Source organism: Carcharodon carcharias, chromosome 17 (genome assembly GCF_017639515.1).
Source record: "Carcharodon carcharias isolate sCarCar2 chromosome 17, sCarCar2.pri, whole genome shotgun sequence".
Lineage (NCBI taxonomy): Eukaryota > Metazoa > Chordata > Chondrichthyes > Lamniformes > Lamnidae > Carcharodon > Carcharodon carcharias.
In genome coordinates this window covers 71,497,601-71,510,940 of record NC_054483.1, presented here as the reverse complement: position 1 = coordinate 71,510,940, position 13,340 = coordinate 71,497,601, and the positions used below count along the sequence as shown (strand labels likewise).

Below are 13,340 nucleotides of genomic sequence, written 5' to 3'. Positions count from 1 at the left end.
GTCCTTGGCTTGCTGCATTGTTCCAGTGAAGCTCAACGCAAACTGGAGGAACACCACCTCATCTTCCAACTCGGCACTTTACAGCCTTCCAGACTGAATATTGAGTTCAACAATTTTAGATCATGAACTCTCTCCTCCATCCCCACCCCCTTTCCGATTTTCCCCTTCCTTTTTGTTTTTTCCAATAATTTATATAGATTTTTCTTTTCCCACCTATTTCCATTATTTTTAAATGTATTTCCATGCATTGTTTTAAATCTACCTTTTAGCCTTTTTCGATTCCTTCACCCCACCCCACACCTACTAGGGCTATCTGTACCTTGCTCGTCCTGCTTTCTACCCTTAATTAGCACATTCCTTTAGATAATACCACCACCTTCAACACCTCTTTGTCCTTTTGTCTGTGACATCTTTTGGTTATCTCCACCTATCACTGGCCCTCTATCCAGCTCTTCTTGTCCCAACTACCCCCCCCCCTCCCCCCCACCTTAAACCAGCTTATATTTCACCCCTTTTCTATTTTTCCTTAGTTCTGCTGAAGAGTCATGCGGACTCGAAACGTTAACTGGTTTCAGCCATTTTGGTTACTTAAAACTACTTCCTGCATAGCTGTCCACAGTGGGTTTATTCTCATGTTATTTGTGTACTCATATGCCGATGTCATAAACATGTTCTGAACTGGTGTATTCGTAATGGATACTGCTCTACCAACAAAGATGAAAAAGAAATAGAGTTTGGGTGTGATTATTGACCGCGTCACTTATTAAATACATCAAGCTCTATTTAGGGCAAATCGAGTAGAGTGGACCCCATATAAATACAGGCTATTTATCAGTAAATTTCACTTAGCTGAAGTCCTTCTAATAGATCTTCCATTTTCTCTATTACATGAAATTAATATTAAAAATATGCCCTCAGTCTGAACAAAATCAGCATGTTTTAACAGCCACCATGGCAGCCATTTTAAATCTGTACAAAACAGCAAGTCCCACAAGGAACAAATGCTCCATTGCCACTTAATTTGTTTCACTACTTTTGGGTTGAGAGAAAAATGTGGGCCAAGGCAGCAGAAAAAAAAAACCCTGCTTGTCTTTATAACTCTGTAGGCTTGTTTGCATTCATCTGAACAGACAAATTAACAACTCATCCAAAAGGTGGAATCTCTGCAGTTGCGTTGCTCCCTCAGTAATGCACTGCAGAGTCAGCTTAGAACCATAGAAAAGTTATGGTGCAGAAAGAGGCCATTCATCCCATCATGAATGCTGGCCAGAAAAAGAAACTAGCAGCTCATTTTAACCCCGCTTTCCAGCGTCTGGTCCATAGCCTCGCAGGATATGGCACTTCAGATGCAGACCCAAGTACCTTTTAAATGATTTGAGCGTTTCAGCCTCAAGCATCGATTTCGGCAGTGAATTTCAAACACCCACCACCCTTGCAGATAATGTTTTTCCTGATGTCCCCTCTAATCTTTCTACCAATCACCTTAAACCTGTGCCCCCTGGTAATTGACCCCTCAGTAGGGGAAACAAGTCTTTACCACCTACCCTATCTAGGCCCCTCATAATTCTGTATGCCTCAATTAGGTCGCCCCTCAGCTTCCTCTGTTCCAAGGAAAACAACCCCAGCCTATCCAATCTCTCCTCATAGCTGCAATTTTCATGCCCTGGCCACATTCTTGGTCTCTCCAAGGCAATTATGTTCCTCCTGTAATGTGGTAAACAGAACTGTACACAAAATTCCATCTGTGGCCTAACCAGCATTTTATATAGTTCCATCATTATATCCCTACTTTTGTATTCAATATCTCGTATTGCATTCCATATGCTTTCCTTACCACTTTGTCCACCTGTCCTGCTGCCTTCAGGAATCTGTGGACATGCACTCCAAAGTCTCTCACTTCATCAACCTCTCTCAATAACTTCCCATTTATTGAGTATCCCTTTGCTTTGTTGGCCCTCCCCAAATGCATTACCTCACACTTTTCTGGATTGAATTCCATTTGCCACTTTTCTGCCCACTCAACCAAACCATTGATATAAATCTGGTGTCTACAACTATCCCCTTCACTATCAACTACACGGACAATTTTTGTGTCATCTGTAAGTTTCCCAATCATACCTCCCACTTTTATGTCCAAATCATTAATATATACTGAATGAATACTTCACATCCGGCTTCACCCAAGAGAATGAGGATGAAGTTATCGAACTTGGGGAGAGAGACTGAGGTTCTTAAGCAAATTGATATAGGGAGTGACAAGGTATTGGAGGTGTTGGCAGGCTTAAAAGTTGACAAGTCTCCAGGTCCGGATGATTTGTGTCCCAGACTGCTGAGGGAGGCAAGGGAGGGAGACAGCAGGGGCTCTGACCCAAATTTTTAATTCCTCTCTGGCCACGGGGGAGGTGCCAGAGGACTGGAGAACAGCTAATGTGGTTCCGCTATTGAAGAAGGGTTGTTGAGATAAGCCAGGGAACTACAGGCCAGTGAGTCTCACGTCAGTGGTAGGGAAACTATTGGAGAAATTTCTGAAGGAGAGTACCTATCTCCACTTGGAGAGGCAAGGTTTGATCAGGGATAGTCAGCATGGCTTTGTCAGAAGGAGGTCATGCCTAACAAATTTGATTGAATTTTTTTGAGGAGGTGACCAGATGTGTAGATGAGGGTAGTGCAGTTGATGTAGTTTATATGGATTTCAGCAAAGCCTTTGACAAGGTCCCACATGGGAGACTTATAAAGAAGGCACATGGGATACAGGGTTATTTGATAAGGTGGATTCAAAATTGGCTTAGTTGTAGGAGGCAGAGTGTGATGACAGAAGGATGCTTTAGTGACTGGAAGCCAGTGTCCAGTGGCGTACCACAAGGATCTGTGCTCGTTCCCCTATTATTCCTCATTTATATAAACGACATAGGTGACCATGTGGGGGGTAGGATTAGTAAGTTTGCGGATGACACAAAAATTGGCCAGGTGGTTAACAGTGAGGTTGAGTGTCTTGGGCTACAGGAAGAAAAAGACGGGATGGTCAAATGGGCAGATAAGTGGCAGATGGAATTTAACCCTGAAAAGTGTGAAAGATACACTTTGGAAGGAGTAATTTGACAAGGAAGTATTCAATGAATGGCATGACGGTAGGAAGTTCTGAGGAACAAAGGGACCTTGACGTGTGTGTCCATAGATCTCTGAAGGCAGAGGGGCATGTTAGTGGGGTGGTGAAAAAGGCATATGGGATACTTGCCTTTATCAATCGAGGCATAGATTATAAAAGTAGGGAGATCATGTTGGAGTTGTATAGAACCTTGGTGAAGCCACAGCTGGAATACTGTGTGCGGTTCTGGTCGCCACATTATGAGAAGGATGTGATTGCACTGGAGGGGGTGCAGAGCAGATTCACCAGGATGTTGCCTGGGATGAAACATTTAAGTTATGAAGAGAGTTGGATATACTTGGGTTGTTTTCGTTGGAGCAGAGAAGACTGAGGGGCGACCTGATCGAGGTGTACAAGATTATGAGGGGCATGGACAGGGTGGATAGGGAGCAGCTATTCCCCTGAGTTGAAGGGTCAGTCACAAGGGGGCATAAGTTCAAGGTGAGTGGCAGGAGATTCAGGGGGATGTGAGGAAAATCTTTTTTACCCAGAGGGTGGTGACGGTCTGGAATGCACTGCCTGGGAGGGTGGTGGAGGAGGGTTGCCTCACATCCTTTAAAAAGTACCTGGATGAGCACTTGGCACATCATAACATTCGAGGCTATGAGCCAAGTGCTGGTAAATGGGATTAGGTAGGTAGATCAGGTGTTTCTCACGTGTCAGTGCAGACTCGATGGGCCAAAGGACCTCTTTTGCACTGTGATTCTGTGATATACAACAAACAGCAAGGGCCCAACACTGAGCTCTGTGGAACACCACTGGAAACCATTTTCCATTCTCAAAAACATCCATTGACCATTACGCTTTGTTTCGTGTCACTGAGCCAATTTTGGATCCAACTTGCCACCTTCCCCAGTATCCCATGGGATCTCACTTTTCTGACCAGTCTGCCATTTGGGACCTTGTCAAATACCTTACTAAAATTCATGTAGACAGTATCTACTGCACTACCTTCCTCCTTGTTACCTCCTCAAAAAATTCTATTAGATTAGTAAGAAACCATCTTCCCCTAACAAAACCATGCTGACTGTCCCTGATCAACCTGTTATCCCATCCCTCAGAATTGATTCCAATAATTTGCCCACCACTGAAATCAGACTGACTGGTCTGTAATTTTCTGGCCTATCCCTTACACCCTTTTTAAGTAATGGTACAACATTTGCAGACCTCCAATCCTCTGGTACCTCACCATAGCTAGTGAGGATTGGAAAATGATTCTCAGAGCATCCCCTATTCCCTCCCTGGCTTCCTTTAACAGCCTCGTATACAATCCATCCGGCCCTGGTGACTTATCCACCTTTAAGGATGTCCGTTGTTCCAGTACTTCCTCTCTCACTATGCTTAATGTATCTAATGTTTCACACTTTTCTTTTAAATAGAATGTCTGCATCATCCCTCTCCTTAGTGAAGACAGAGACAAAGTACTCATTAAGAACCCTGCTCACATCTTCAGCATCAATGCACAAGTTACCACGTATGTCTCTGATAGATCCTACCCTTTCCTTAGTTATTCTCTTGCTCTTTGTGTACTGGTAAAACATCTTTGGGTTTTCTTTGATTTTACCTGCCAATGTTTTTTCGTATCCTCTCTTTGCTTTCCTAATTTCTATTTTTACTCTACCCCTGTACTTTCTACACTCCTCTAGCATTTCTACAATATTAAGTCTTTTGTGACGGTCATAAGCTTTCTTTTTCTGCTTTATTGTGGCCTGTGTGCTTCTGGATAACCAGGGAGCTTTAGATTTGGCAGTACACCCATTTGTTTTGTGGGGATAAGTCTACACTGTGCCCATGGAATCTCACCTTTGAATGCCTCCTACTGAATTGAGACAGTTTTCCCCTCTAATAGCTGTCCACATTTGCCAGCGCACCCCCGAGCTTCGTAAAATTTGTCTTCCCCCAACTGAGAACTTTCACTCCTGTTCTATCTTTGTCCTTTTCCAAAATGGTGCTAAATCTAACTATATTATGATCACTGTCTCCAAAATGGTTCCCCACTGCTACTTCATCCACTTGCCCAGCTCCATTTCCTAAAACTAAATCTAGAATTGTGACTCCTCCCATTGGGCTTGTTATGCGCTGGCCTAAAAAGTTCTCTTGAATGCAGTTCAAGAATTTTGTGCCCACTGTGCCCTTCACACTGTTTGTGTCCCAATTGATATTAGGGTAGTTGAAGTTCCCAATGATTACTGCCCTATTGTTTTTGCACTCAGCGATGTCTACATATTTGCTCTTCTAACTCTCTTCCACTATTTGGGGGTCTATAGTTTACTCCTAGCAGTGTGTCTGTCCCTTTTTTATTTCTGAGCTCAATCCATATGGCCTCATTTGACGCTTCATTTTAGTATATCATCCCTCCTCACAGCTGTAATTGGTTCTTTAAGCAGTAATGCTCCATCCCTACCTTTTTTATCCCCCTCCCTATCCTGTCTGAAAACTCTATATCCAGGGATGTTGAGCTGCCATTTCTGCCCCTCCTTAAGCCAAGTTATAGCAATGATTATGGACTCAAATCACAGAGTTGGTGGGGAGGGCTTCAGTCATTGATCATCTGATACAGAGCCCATATGCTATTGACTGGGCCACACTATGTGGGTCAGGAAGGGAAGGGGATCCCCAGCTGTTTGCTATCCATTGGTACCTGCTGGAAGTATGTAAGTGGATGTTAGTTCACAGTAAAACTAAACTCGAGAAGAATGTTGGGGATGTGTGGGGAATTAAGCCTTAAAACAAACTGATCCAAACTTTATTTGAAGAGACTATGAAAAATGTACTATGTAGCATATAAATATCTGCATTACACATTTAAATTGTTATGAATATGACTAATATATTTTTTGATAAACTTCCTAAATGATTGATTGGGTTTGTTAACGGTGACTGGTTGCTTATACATTTAAATATGTTTAATTATTTAACCGTTTAGTGAGGGATGATCATGTTTATTCAATTTCTCAGAAAGTTAAATATTATCAGCTTCAGTGATCATGCTTTACTGAATGTTCACATTAAGTTTTTAAGCATCTAGTACGCTTAACAAATTATACCAATAACTCTTGTCATGCACTAGATATGACTGAAAAGGAAGGTGGCTCCTCTGATGTACCAGGAACAGAGGAAGATGACACAGCATTGGGAGATACTGTTGATGCAAGGCCAGACAGGTCATCAAGATTTCTAAATTTCAAGTAAGTTTTAACTTTAAAAGCGGTCAACTTGGCTTCCACTATATTTCCTGGCATTTATACTTTGTGGAATGCCTACTGCCAGACCTCCTTGCTAGGCTCTGTTGGCCAGTGTTCACAGATGATCTGGTTATATCTGTCCAGTGCTGCACAGACTAAATGCTGGCTTCTAGTAGAATTCCTTATTCTGTTGACTTCTCTGCATTGCTTTGGATTCTTCAGAATCCAGAGTGAAAATAGGAAAATATAAAGCCACTCAATAGGGTTATAAACTCTATGACATAAGCTTTATAGAGCACTGTAGTTGCTAAGAGTGACAAATGTGGCTGAGCTTATTGAAGATTTCTACTTTGTTAGCAGCTTAACTGATTTCTTTTTTGGCTGTGTATCAGTTAGATGGCATTGCCAAGCCAAAAAGCCGTTTAAATAAAGGCTTTCTGGGTTGATAGAGAATAGAAGTGGATGGAGAAACATAAAATTCCAAAAGTTCACAGAGGGAGTTCATTCTATCCATTATGTTGGTGCCAATTCTTTGCTAGGGCAATCCAGAACTAAACTTACTGCTCTCTCTCCCCTTCGCCCTTTCCCTTCCTTAGCTTCAAATACTTATCCAGTTTTCCTTTTAAAATATAATTGCCTTAATCTTAACTCCTCTCTATTGCAAAGCCCTCTCTGCTCCAACATCTCTCTGTGTAAAGAAATTTCTCCTAACTTTTCCACTCGCTCGCTTAGTAATTATTTTAAATTGATGATCTCCCATCATCAACTCTCCAACCAGAAGAGGTTTTCACTATTTTGAATATCAGAACTCTTCAAAATTTCCCCTCTTTTCCCTACTACAGTCCCTACTGAAATAGTCCCGATTATCTTAATTCTCTCTTCTTAACTATAATTTTGGTATCATCCTTACTTTGTATTGCTTTAGTATCCATTCTAAACTGCTTATAAAAACTCTTAGGCGGGGATATTCCAAAGGCAACAGGGATGCTGGCATCAGGGCTGAAAGTGGGGCGACCCTGCTTTGTCAGGCAGTGGGACCCAGGACCAAGTTTTACTGGCAGCAGTTAGCTAAGTGGCTACTGACAGGCTAACCATCCAATTAAAGGTGGTGGCCCACACCCCCTAAGAGTGCTGGCCCAACCAGGGGGCTGGCAGCTCAGGAACCTCAGCAGGGCCACAAGGTCGCATGTGTCGTCACAGCCAGGTAAGTGAGATTCAGGGCAACGGGGCCAGTAATGGAAAGTGGGGGATGGGGTTGCTGAAGGCTGGCATTATTGATGCCGCAAGGGCAGCCATTGCTTTTGGCGGGCCCCTTCGTGGTCCAAACAAAAGCCTCTCCACACTCATTCCTTTCCCCCTCCCCCCGCACCCCTCAAGGCCACTGGAAGGCCACCAGGTAGAGTTGCCAACCCCCCAGGATTGGCCTGGAGTCTCTCGGAATTGAATATCAATTTCTGGGGCATTGCTATGTGCAACCCTGGAGAAAAATATAGGGATATTAAAAAAGATAGCTTTTATTTTTAAAAATCTTTTGAAAATTTCTCTTCACAAGATATATAAGTATTGAAGATGGGGTGAAAAAGTCTGTTTGGCTGACAGTCATGCATCATCCAATTGGGGCATGAGTCTTGTGCTTTCCAAATGGCTTAGGAAGGCAGTATGTCCCAAGGCTGGATGTGTTGGCTGACTAATGGCTGGAGCATGGGGGCAAATCATGTGATGAAGCCTCCAGGAATACATTTAATTACAGTTGGCAACCCTACCACCAGGTTTACCTGGTGGTCTCCTCATGTCCCCATGAGGTAGAGGTCCCCCTGCCTCTGGTAAAATGACATCGGGGATGAGGAGGGCCCTTAAACGGCTACTTAAGTGCCTCAATTGAGCTGCAGACGGATAGCCTGTCCACCAACTTTGCTGCCTCTAGAAAAGTGGCATGGCAGTGCAAAGGCATCAGGCATCTCCCTGGACACTTTCCCATTTTGCCTGCCTTCCCACCCCCAAAGACGCTGTAAATTTCAGCCTCCAGTGCCTTGTTGTGCTGACACCTTGATCATGGTGATTTGCTTATTTAACTGTCGTGAACTAAAGACTAGATGAAATTCTAAAAGGATTTGGATTTCCTATTACAAACAACCAAATAGCTTGTCGGACACCAGAAAAGAGCTGCAGATGTTGGGTAAAGTTCTTATTGGAAATTTAGTTGGATGATAACAATTGGAATGTACCATCAGAAATGGCAACACCACATCCACTTGATTAAAACATTTTTGGAATGCATGTGAACGTCAGACTCACACATCCTAGGCCATTAATGAGAAGGCTGCAATCACATTTTGCATTTTAATATCCAGATTCCTTTACCAGAACACCTCAGCTACTTTTGCATTTACACTGTCACATTTTGTTTTTAAACCTATACCCATCCTGTGCACAGGTAAAACTATTTTAAAACCTGATATGTTGAGGTACCCCCAACAAGTCTGTCTTCTCTTTGCTTAGCTCCACCCAGCAAGTTCATGTTTTGGAAAATAATCAATATCTGTTCAATGCATGTATCAATGATGCACAAGACATGGGAGGGTTTTTGAATTCCTTCCATTGAGTGTTCTGACCTAATTGTCTTAACTCTTGGGATATTTTCACCTACTCTTGAGTAGGACATATTTGTCGCAGTGTATCCTGCCTGTTGTCTGCTTTTAGGCTGGTTAAGCTGAAATGTGTATGAATAGATGAGGCCAGGGTGACCCTGTATTTCTGGTGCAGAGGCCACACAAGGTTGACAAAAAGCCACACTACACAATGCCCCCGATCTTCCATGGAGTGACAGTCCCCGTCGGTTTGCCACTCTGCTCCTACATTTCAGAGCTCTCATGTCGGGCAGGGTCTTCCAATCCCGGCTTCTCCTGAACTGCGGAGTGTGCCTGAAAAGGAACTGCTTCTTCGTAGCGCTGGATTGGGGGAAGACAAGCCAAGCCCTCTTTTTACAGCACCAGCTCCCTATTCTGGCAAGTAAGAGTTTAAATGTCCCAGTGCTTCTACGAAAAGCTATGGAGAGGAGGTAAGTATGTAAGTGGGTAGGGTGGAAGGATGGCAGGTGGGTGAGTGAGTAGGTGGGTCGGGCAGGTAGTCAAGTTGGGAGAGGTTGTCAAGTTGGGTGGCAAGGGCTAAACAGTGGGGAGTCGGGTGGTGGAGTCGGGTCAGCGGCGGTGTTGAGTGGTGTGGGCTAGCTGGGTCGGGGGAAGTTGAGGGGGTAATGGTGGGGAGTTGTGGGTTCTGGGGGGTTGTTGGGTTGTGGGGAATAATCGGGGCAGAGTTTGAGTGTTGAGGGGGTTGTCGGAGGAGTCAGTGTGAGTGATGGGGGGGTGGGGGTGGGGAGGGTCAGTTGTATAGTTACCCAGGAGTTAGACTAGGATTTATCCATCTAATATCTCCTAGGTCACTATCCATCTAAGTAAGTCGGAACTGTCCAACGTTTCTGACTCTAGCTCAGAGTTGGAGACTTTTATGGAAGGTCTTGGAGTGGGGGAAGTGCTCACCGGAAGTTCAAACTTCCCAGGCAATTCCCACAGTCAGTGCATTGGAACTTCCAAGGGGCCCCATAGCGCATCTTCCTGGGTATGTTCAGTCTTTGATTATCCAGAGATCGGAAGATCTGGACAAGTATCTTTATCCACACACTGAGTAATGAAGCTTCACCAGAAAAGGTTTTTCGGCTGCTTTGCTTCATCTGAGACAATGACCATTAAAACCCTCGTGACCTCCTTTCATCTTCCTGTGATCCCTGACCCCTAACCAAGTATTGTTCCCTTTCAATCATCTTTGTATTAATAATACAAAGAATTGGTGAGCGATTTAATTTATTATTTTACTTCTATTGTGTCAAAAAATTAAAGCAACTATTGAACAGTAATGTTACTATTAGCAATTTCCACTAACTCCATTGGAAATCATTGTACTATATAAACAGTTCCCAAATTTAATTGCCGTTATATGATAGAGTACTTGTTTTTTTTTACCTCATTAGTAATTTTTGGGTGTTCCTCCTTTTTAATGGAAATAAGGAAAGTGACATTTGTGAGTTCAGTAATGTCATCTGCTTACATCTGTCAGCCACATTTTGGAAGTCCAGTCACTATTGTTAACCCTTGGGTAGATTCAACGGCTTTTGAAAAGTTTTGGGCTGATTGCTAAATTGGAGGCAGGGAGGGAGCGAGATTGCTGTTTTTTTACACTGTGAAACCCTGAAGGCCCTGTGTAACTTAATGGCAGGGCCTGATTAGCATGATTTGCCTCCATTTGATTCTCGCAGCCAGTGGCTGGCTGGCTACTGGCCATAGGCCTTTGGCATCAGGGTGCAGCCAGGGAAGATTGGGAGGCCACATTTGTTGCATGGTGGGGAGGATCTGACTCCAGAGCCAAGGCAGGAAGTGGGGAGGGAAGTGGAAAATCACAAGGTGAATGGGGGAGGGAAATTGGTGTTCAAAGCTGGGAAAGATCAGGCAAGTCAGTGCAATGGGGAAGAGATACGGAGCCAGACAAAACTTGGGAGGCCAGGATCTGAGGGGGGCACGTGGGTGAGGTCAAAGGCCAGAGATGAGGCAGTGGCCTTGTGAAGGAGATTGGAAGATTCAAGGCAGAGGTTATCAGAGGCCTAATGGACGCAATAGGACGGGCTGGGAGGGAAGGCAATGGGTGGGATGGGTGAAGAAGGAAGACTGGTTGCAACAGAAAAGTGAAAGGACACTGATCTCCTGGAACCAGCAGTGTTTGCCTTCTTTCAGCTAGCACGTTTCGCAAATCCGGGAAAACTCAGCCAGTCAGATTTAAATTTTAAAATGCTGGTTAAATATGAGACATGCATCCTTACAATATTTAAACTGACAACTGTCCTTCTATGAGTGGGTTAGTTGCCTTCCCCCTTTATCTCTGCAGTTTGTTTTATTGTATAGTGCTTCTTCATTAGAGAACAAAAAGCCCTATGTATCCTCCCTACCTGATAAATTGGTGTGAGCAACATTTATGGCTTTCTTCACCCAGTTTACTATTGAGAAAATTGTCTCGATCAGCACTGTGATTGTCAGCAAAGGAGTAAGAGGCCTGGATGACCTCAGCAGGTTGTTAAGTCACAGGGAGCCCTCTGAATAGTCCTATAGAAAAGTCCAGCATGACCTGCTGCTGACTCGGGGGATTTGAACATGTTGAATGGCCTCACTTGCACCACTATTCAGTGTCACACAGAGTAATGGTGGAGCATGACAGTTTTCTGGCCTGTTGCTGTTTCAAATAGTCGGATAAAGATTTGCAGATGCAGTGTGGAGTGCCAGTTAATGTGGAATCCAGGTAAATGACCTTCAACTTTGCAAGTATGGCACCTATAGATGTACTTCAGTTCATATTAAAATTCTTAAATCGATGCTGTGTTCGCAGTGCGTTATAAGCTCCGGGCACACATGGATTCCTCTGAACAAAACTGAACTGGACCGACGCCAGTTCATAGTGAGGCCTGACTCCGACGGTCCTCCTGTCCATCTCATTCTTCCTCACTTTTTCAAAATGAGATGAGCCTAGTCACATGCATTATGCAGACATGTTGCCAGGATTTTGCCAAACTCCTGTACTAAAATGATAATCAGCCTAACACATCAGAAGAATTGCTATTTTAAATGATTGCTAAACCCCGCTTCAAGTTGTCAGTTTTTGAGCGTGTTTTATGATTAGTAGGTTTTATGATTTTGTTGATAGCAAGAGTCCAAGTAGCAAAGTAATTTGTTCAGTTATGATTGTGATTGTAAGGCCCTTTGAACCTGAATTGGCCAATGTCTAGGGGTGGCTATTTATTGCCCTGCTTGAATCTACACATATTGAAATAATTTTAATTTTTTTTTGCCTTAAACAAGAATTAAGTTTTAGCAAATGTGGCTGCCACCAAGTCATTTAAACATAAAAAAGTGACTTTTTTATGTTACAATTTTCATAGTTTCAAACTTTAGATACCAGTAGTAAAAATCTGAAATTTCCCCTCCACTTTAAAAGATATTTATAACCTTCTTTAAGTTTGTCCACCTAAAAAAGCAGGAACTCTTGTTGATGAAGTACCACTTTCCTACCAGCAGTGGGTAATACAGTACACAATCCAATAGTGCTGCTTGCTGTCACCCTCTTAAAGGAGTGTATTTTGAATGAGTGGAGTGCCTGGCTTTCAAGGCTTGCGCAGCTAAACACAGTAACAGTAAGGTTTGTACTTTGAATGTAAGTGTAAGTAAATGTGGAAAAGCACTGTTTAGCAGGGAAGGGAAGGTATCATCTCCCAAAAACCCTGGAAGCAGACTAACTGAACCAGCTGCTGTGATACCTTTCTGTTAAGTCTGCAAAGATCAGGAAAGGAGCCTTTTCAGTACAGATTTCACCATCAATCCATTATAGAAACTAACAAGGGTTTGATCAGAATCTAAACTTCCAGTAAGGTACACGTTTCCTTGCTGGGTTAAATTCTCACAAACAGGAGTACTTTTATCAGATGAATGATTAGGCAATTAAATTTGTAAAGGTGCTCTGTGTTACAATGTAATTCTATCTATGATGATATATGTAATATATTACATAAATGAGGAGCGTACATTCAGACCCATGCTCCACTCTAGTTGTGTAGTGTCAATACAGACTGCTGTGTGTTTTCTGTTTTTTTTTAATTTATTTGTTCATGGGATGTGGGCATCGCTGGCTAGGTCAGCATATATTGCCTTGTTCAGAGGGCATTTAAGTGTCAACCACATTGCTGTGGGTCTGGAGCCACATGTTGGCCAGACCAGGTGAGGACAGCACCTCGGCATTTAATTGAGCTTTTAGTACACGTGCCCCATGAAATAATGCCATATAAAGAGAAAGTACGAGAAAATTTAGATTTTGTCATACAATTTTCATAATTTGTAATGGGCTTTATTTTCACTCAATGTTTATGAATTTTTAAAGTGAGCAAAATTTTCAATGCCAGAATTTTCTTGCACGATCTG

The 13,340-nt window shown here is 43.0% G+C and overlaps 1 protein-coding gene across 3 annotated transcripts in view; it reads left to right on the top strand.

Moving 5' to 3' along the window:
• The window catches only part of casp7 (caspase 7, apoptosis-related cysteine peptidase), a 54,080-nt gene that overhangs the window by 10,406 nt on the left and 30,334 nt on the right, over window positions 1-13,340 (top strand). For 2 of the 3 annotated variants that reach the window (XM_041209907.1, XM_041209906.1), the window contains exon 2: window positions 6,216-6,333. In XM_041209907.1, coding sequence (XP_041065841.1) covers window positions 6,218-6,333 — 116 coding nt within the window. In that variant the 5' untranslated portion in view covers window positions 6,216-6,217. Of the gene's footprint in view, window positions 1-4,524; window positions 4,620-6,215; window positions 6,334-13,340 lie in introns of all 3 variants that reach the window. The other variant, XM_041209905.1, reaches the window with a different exon arrangement.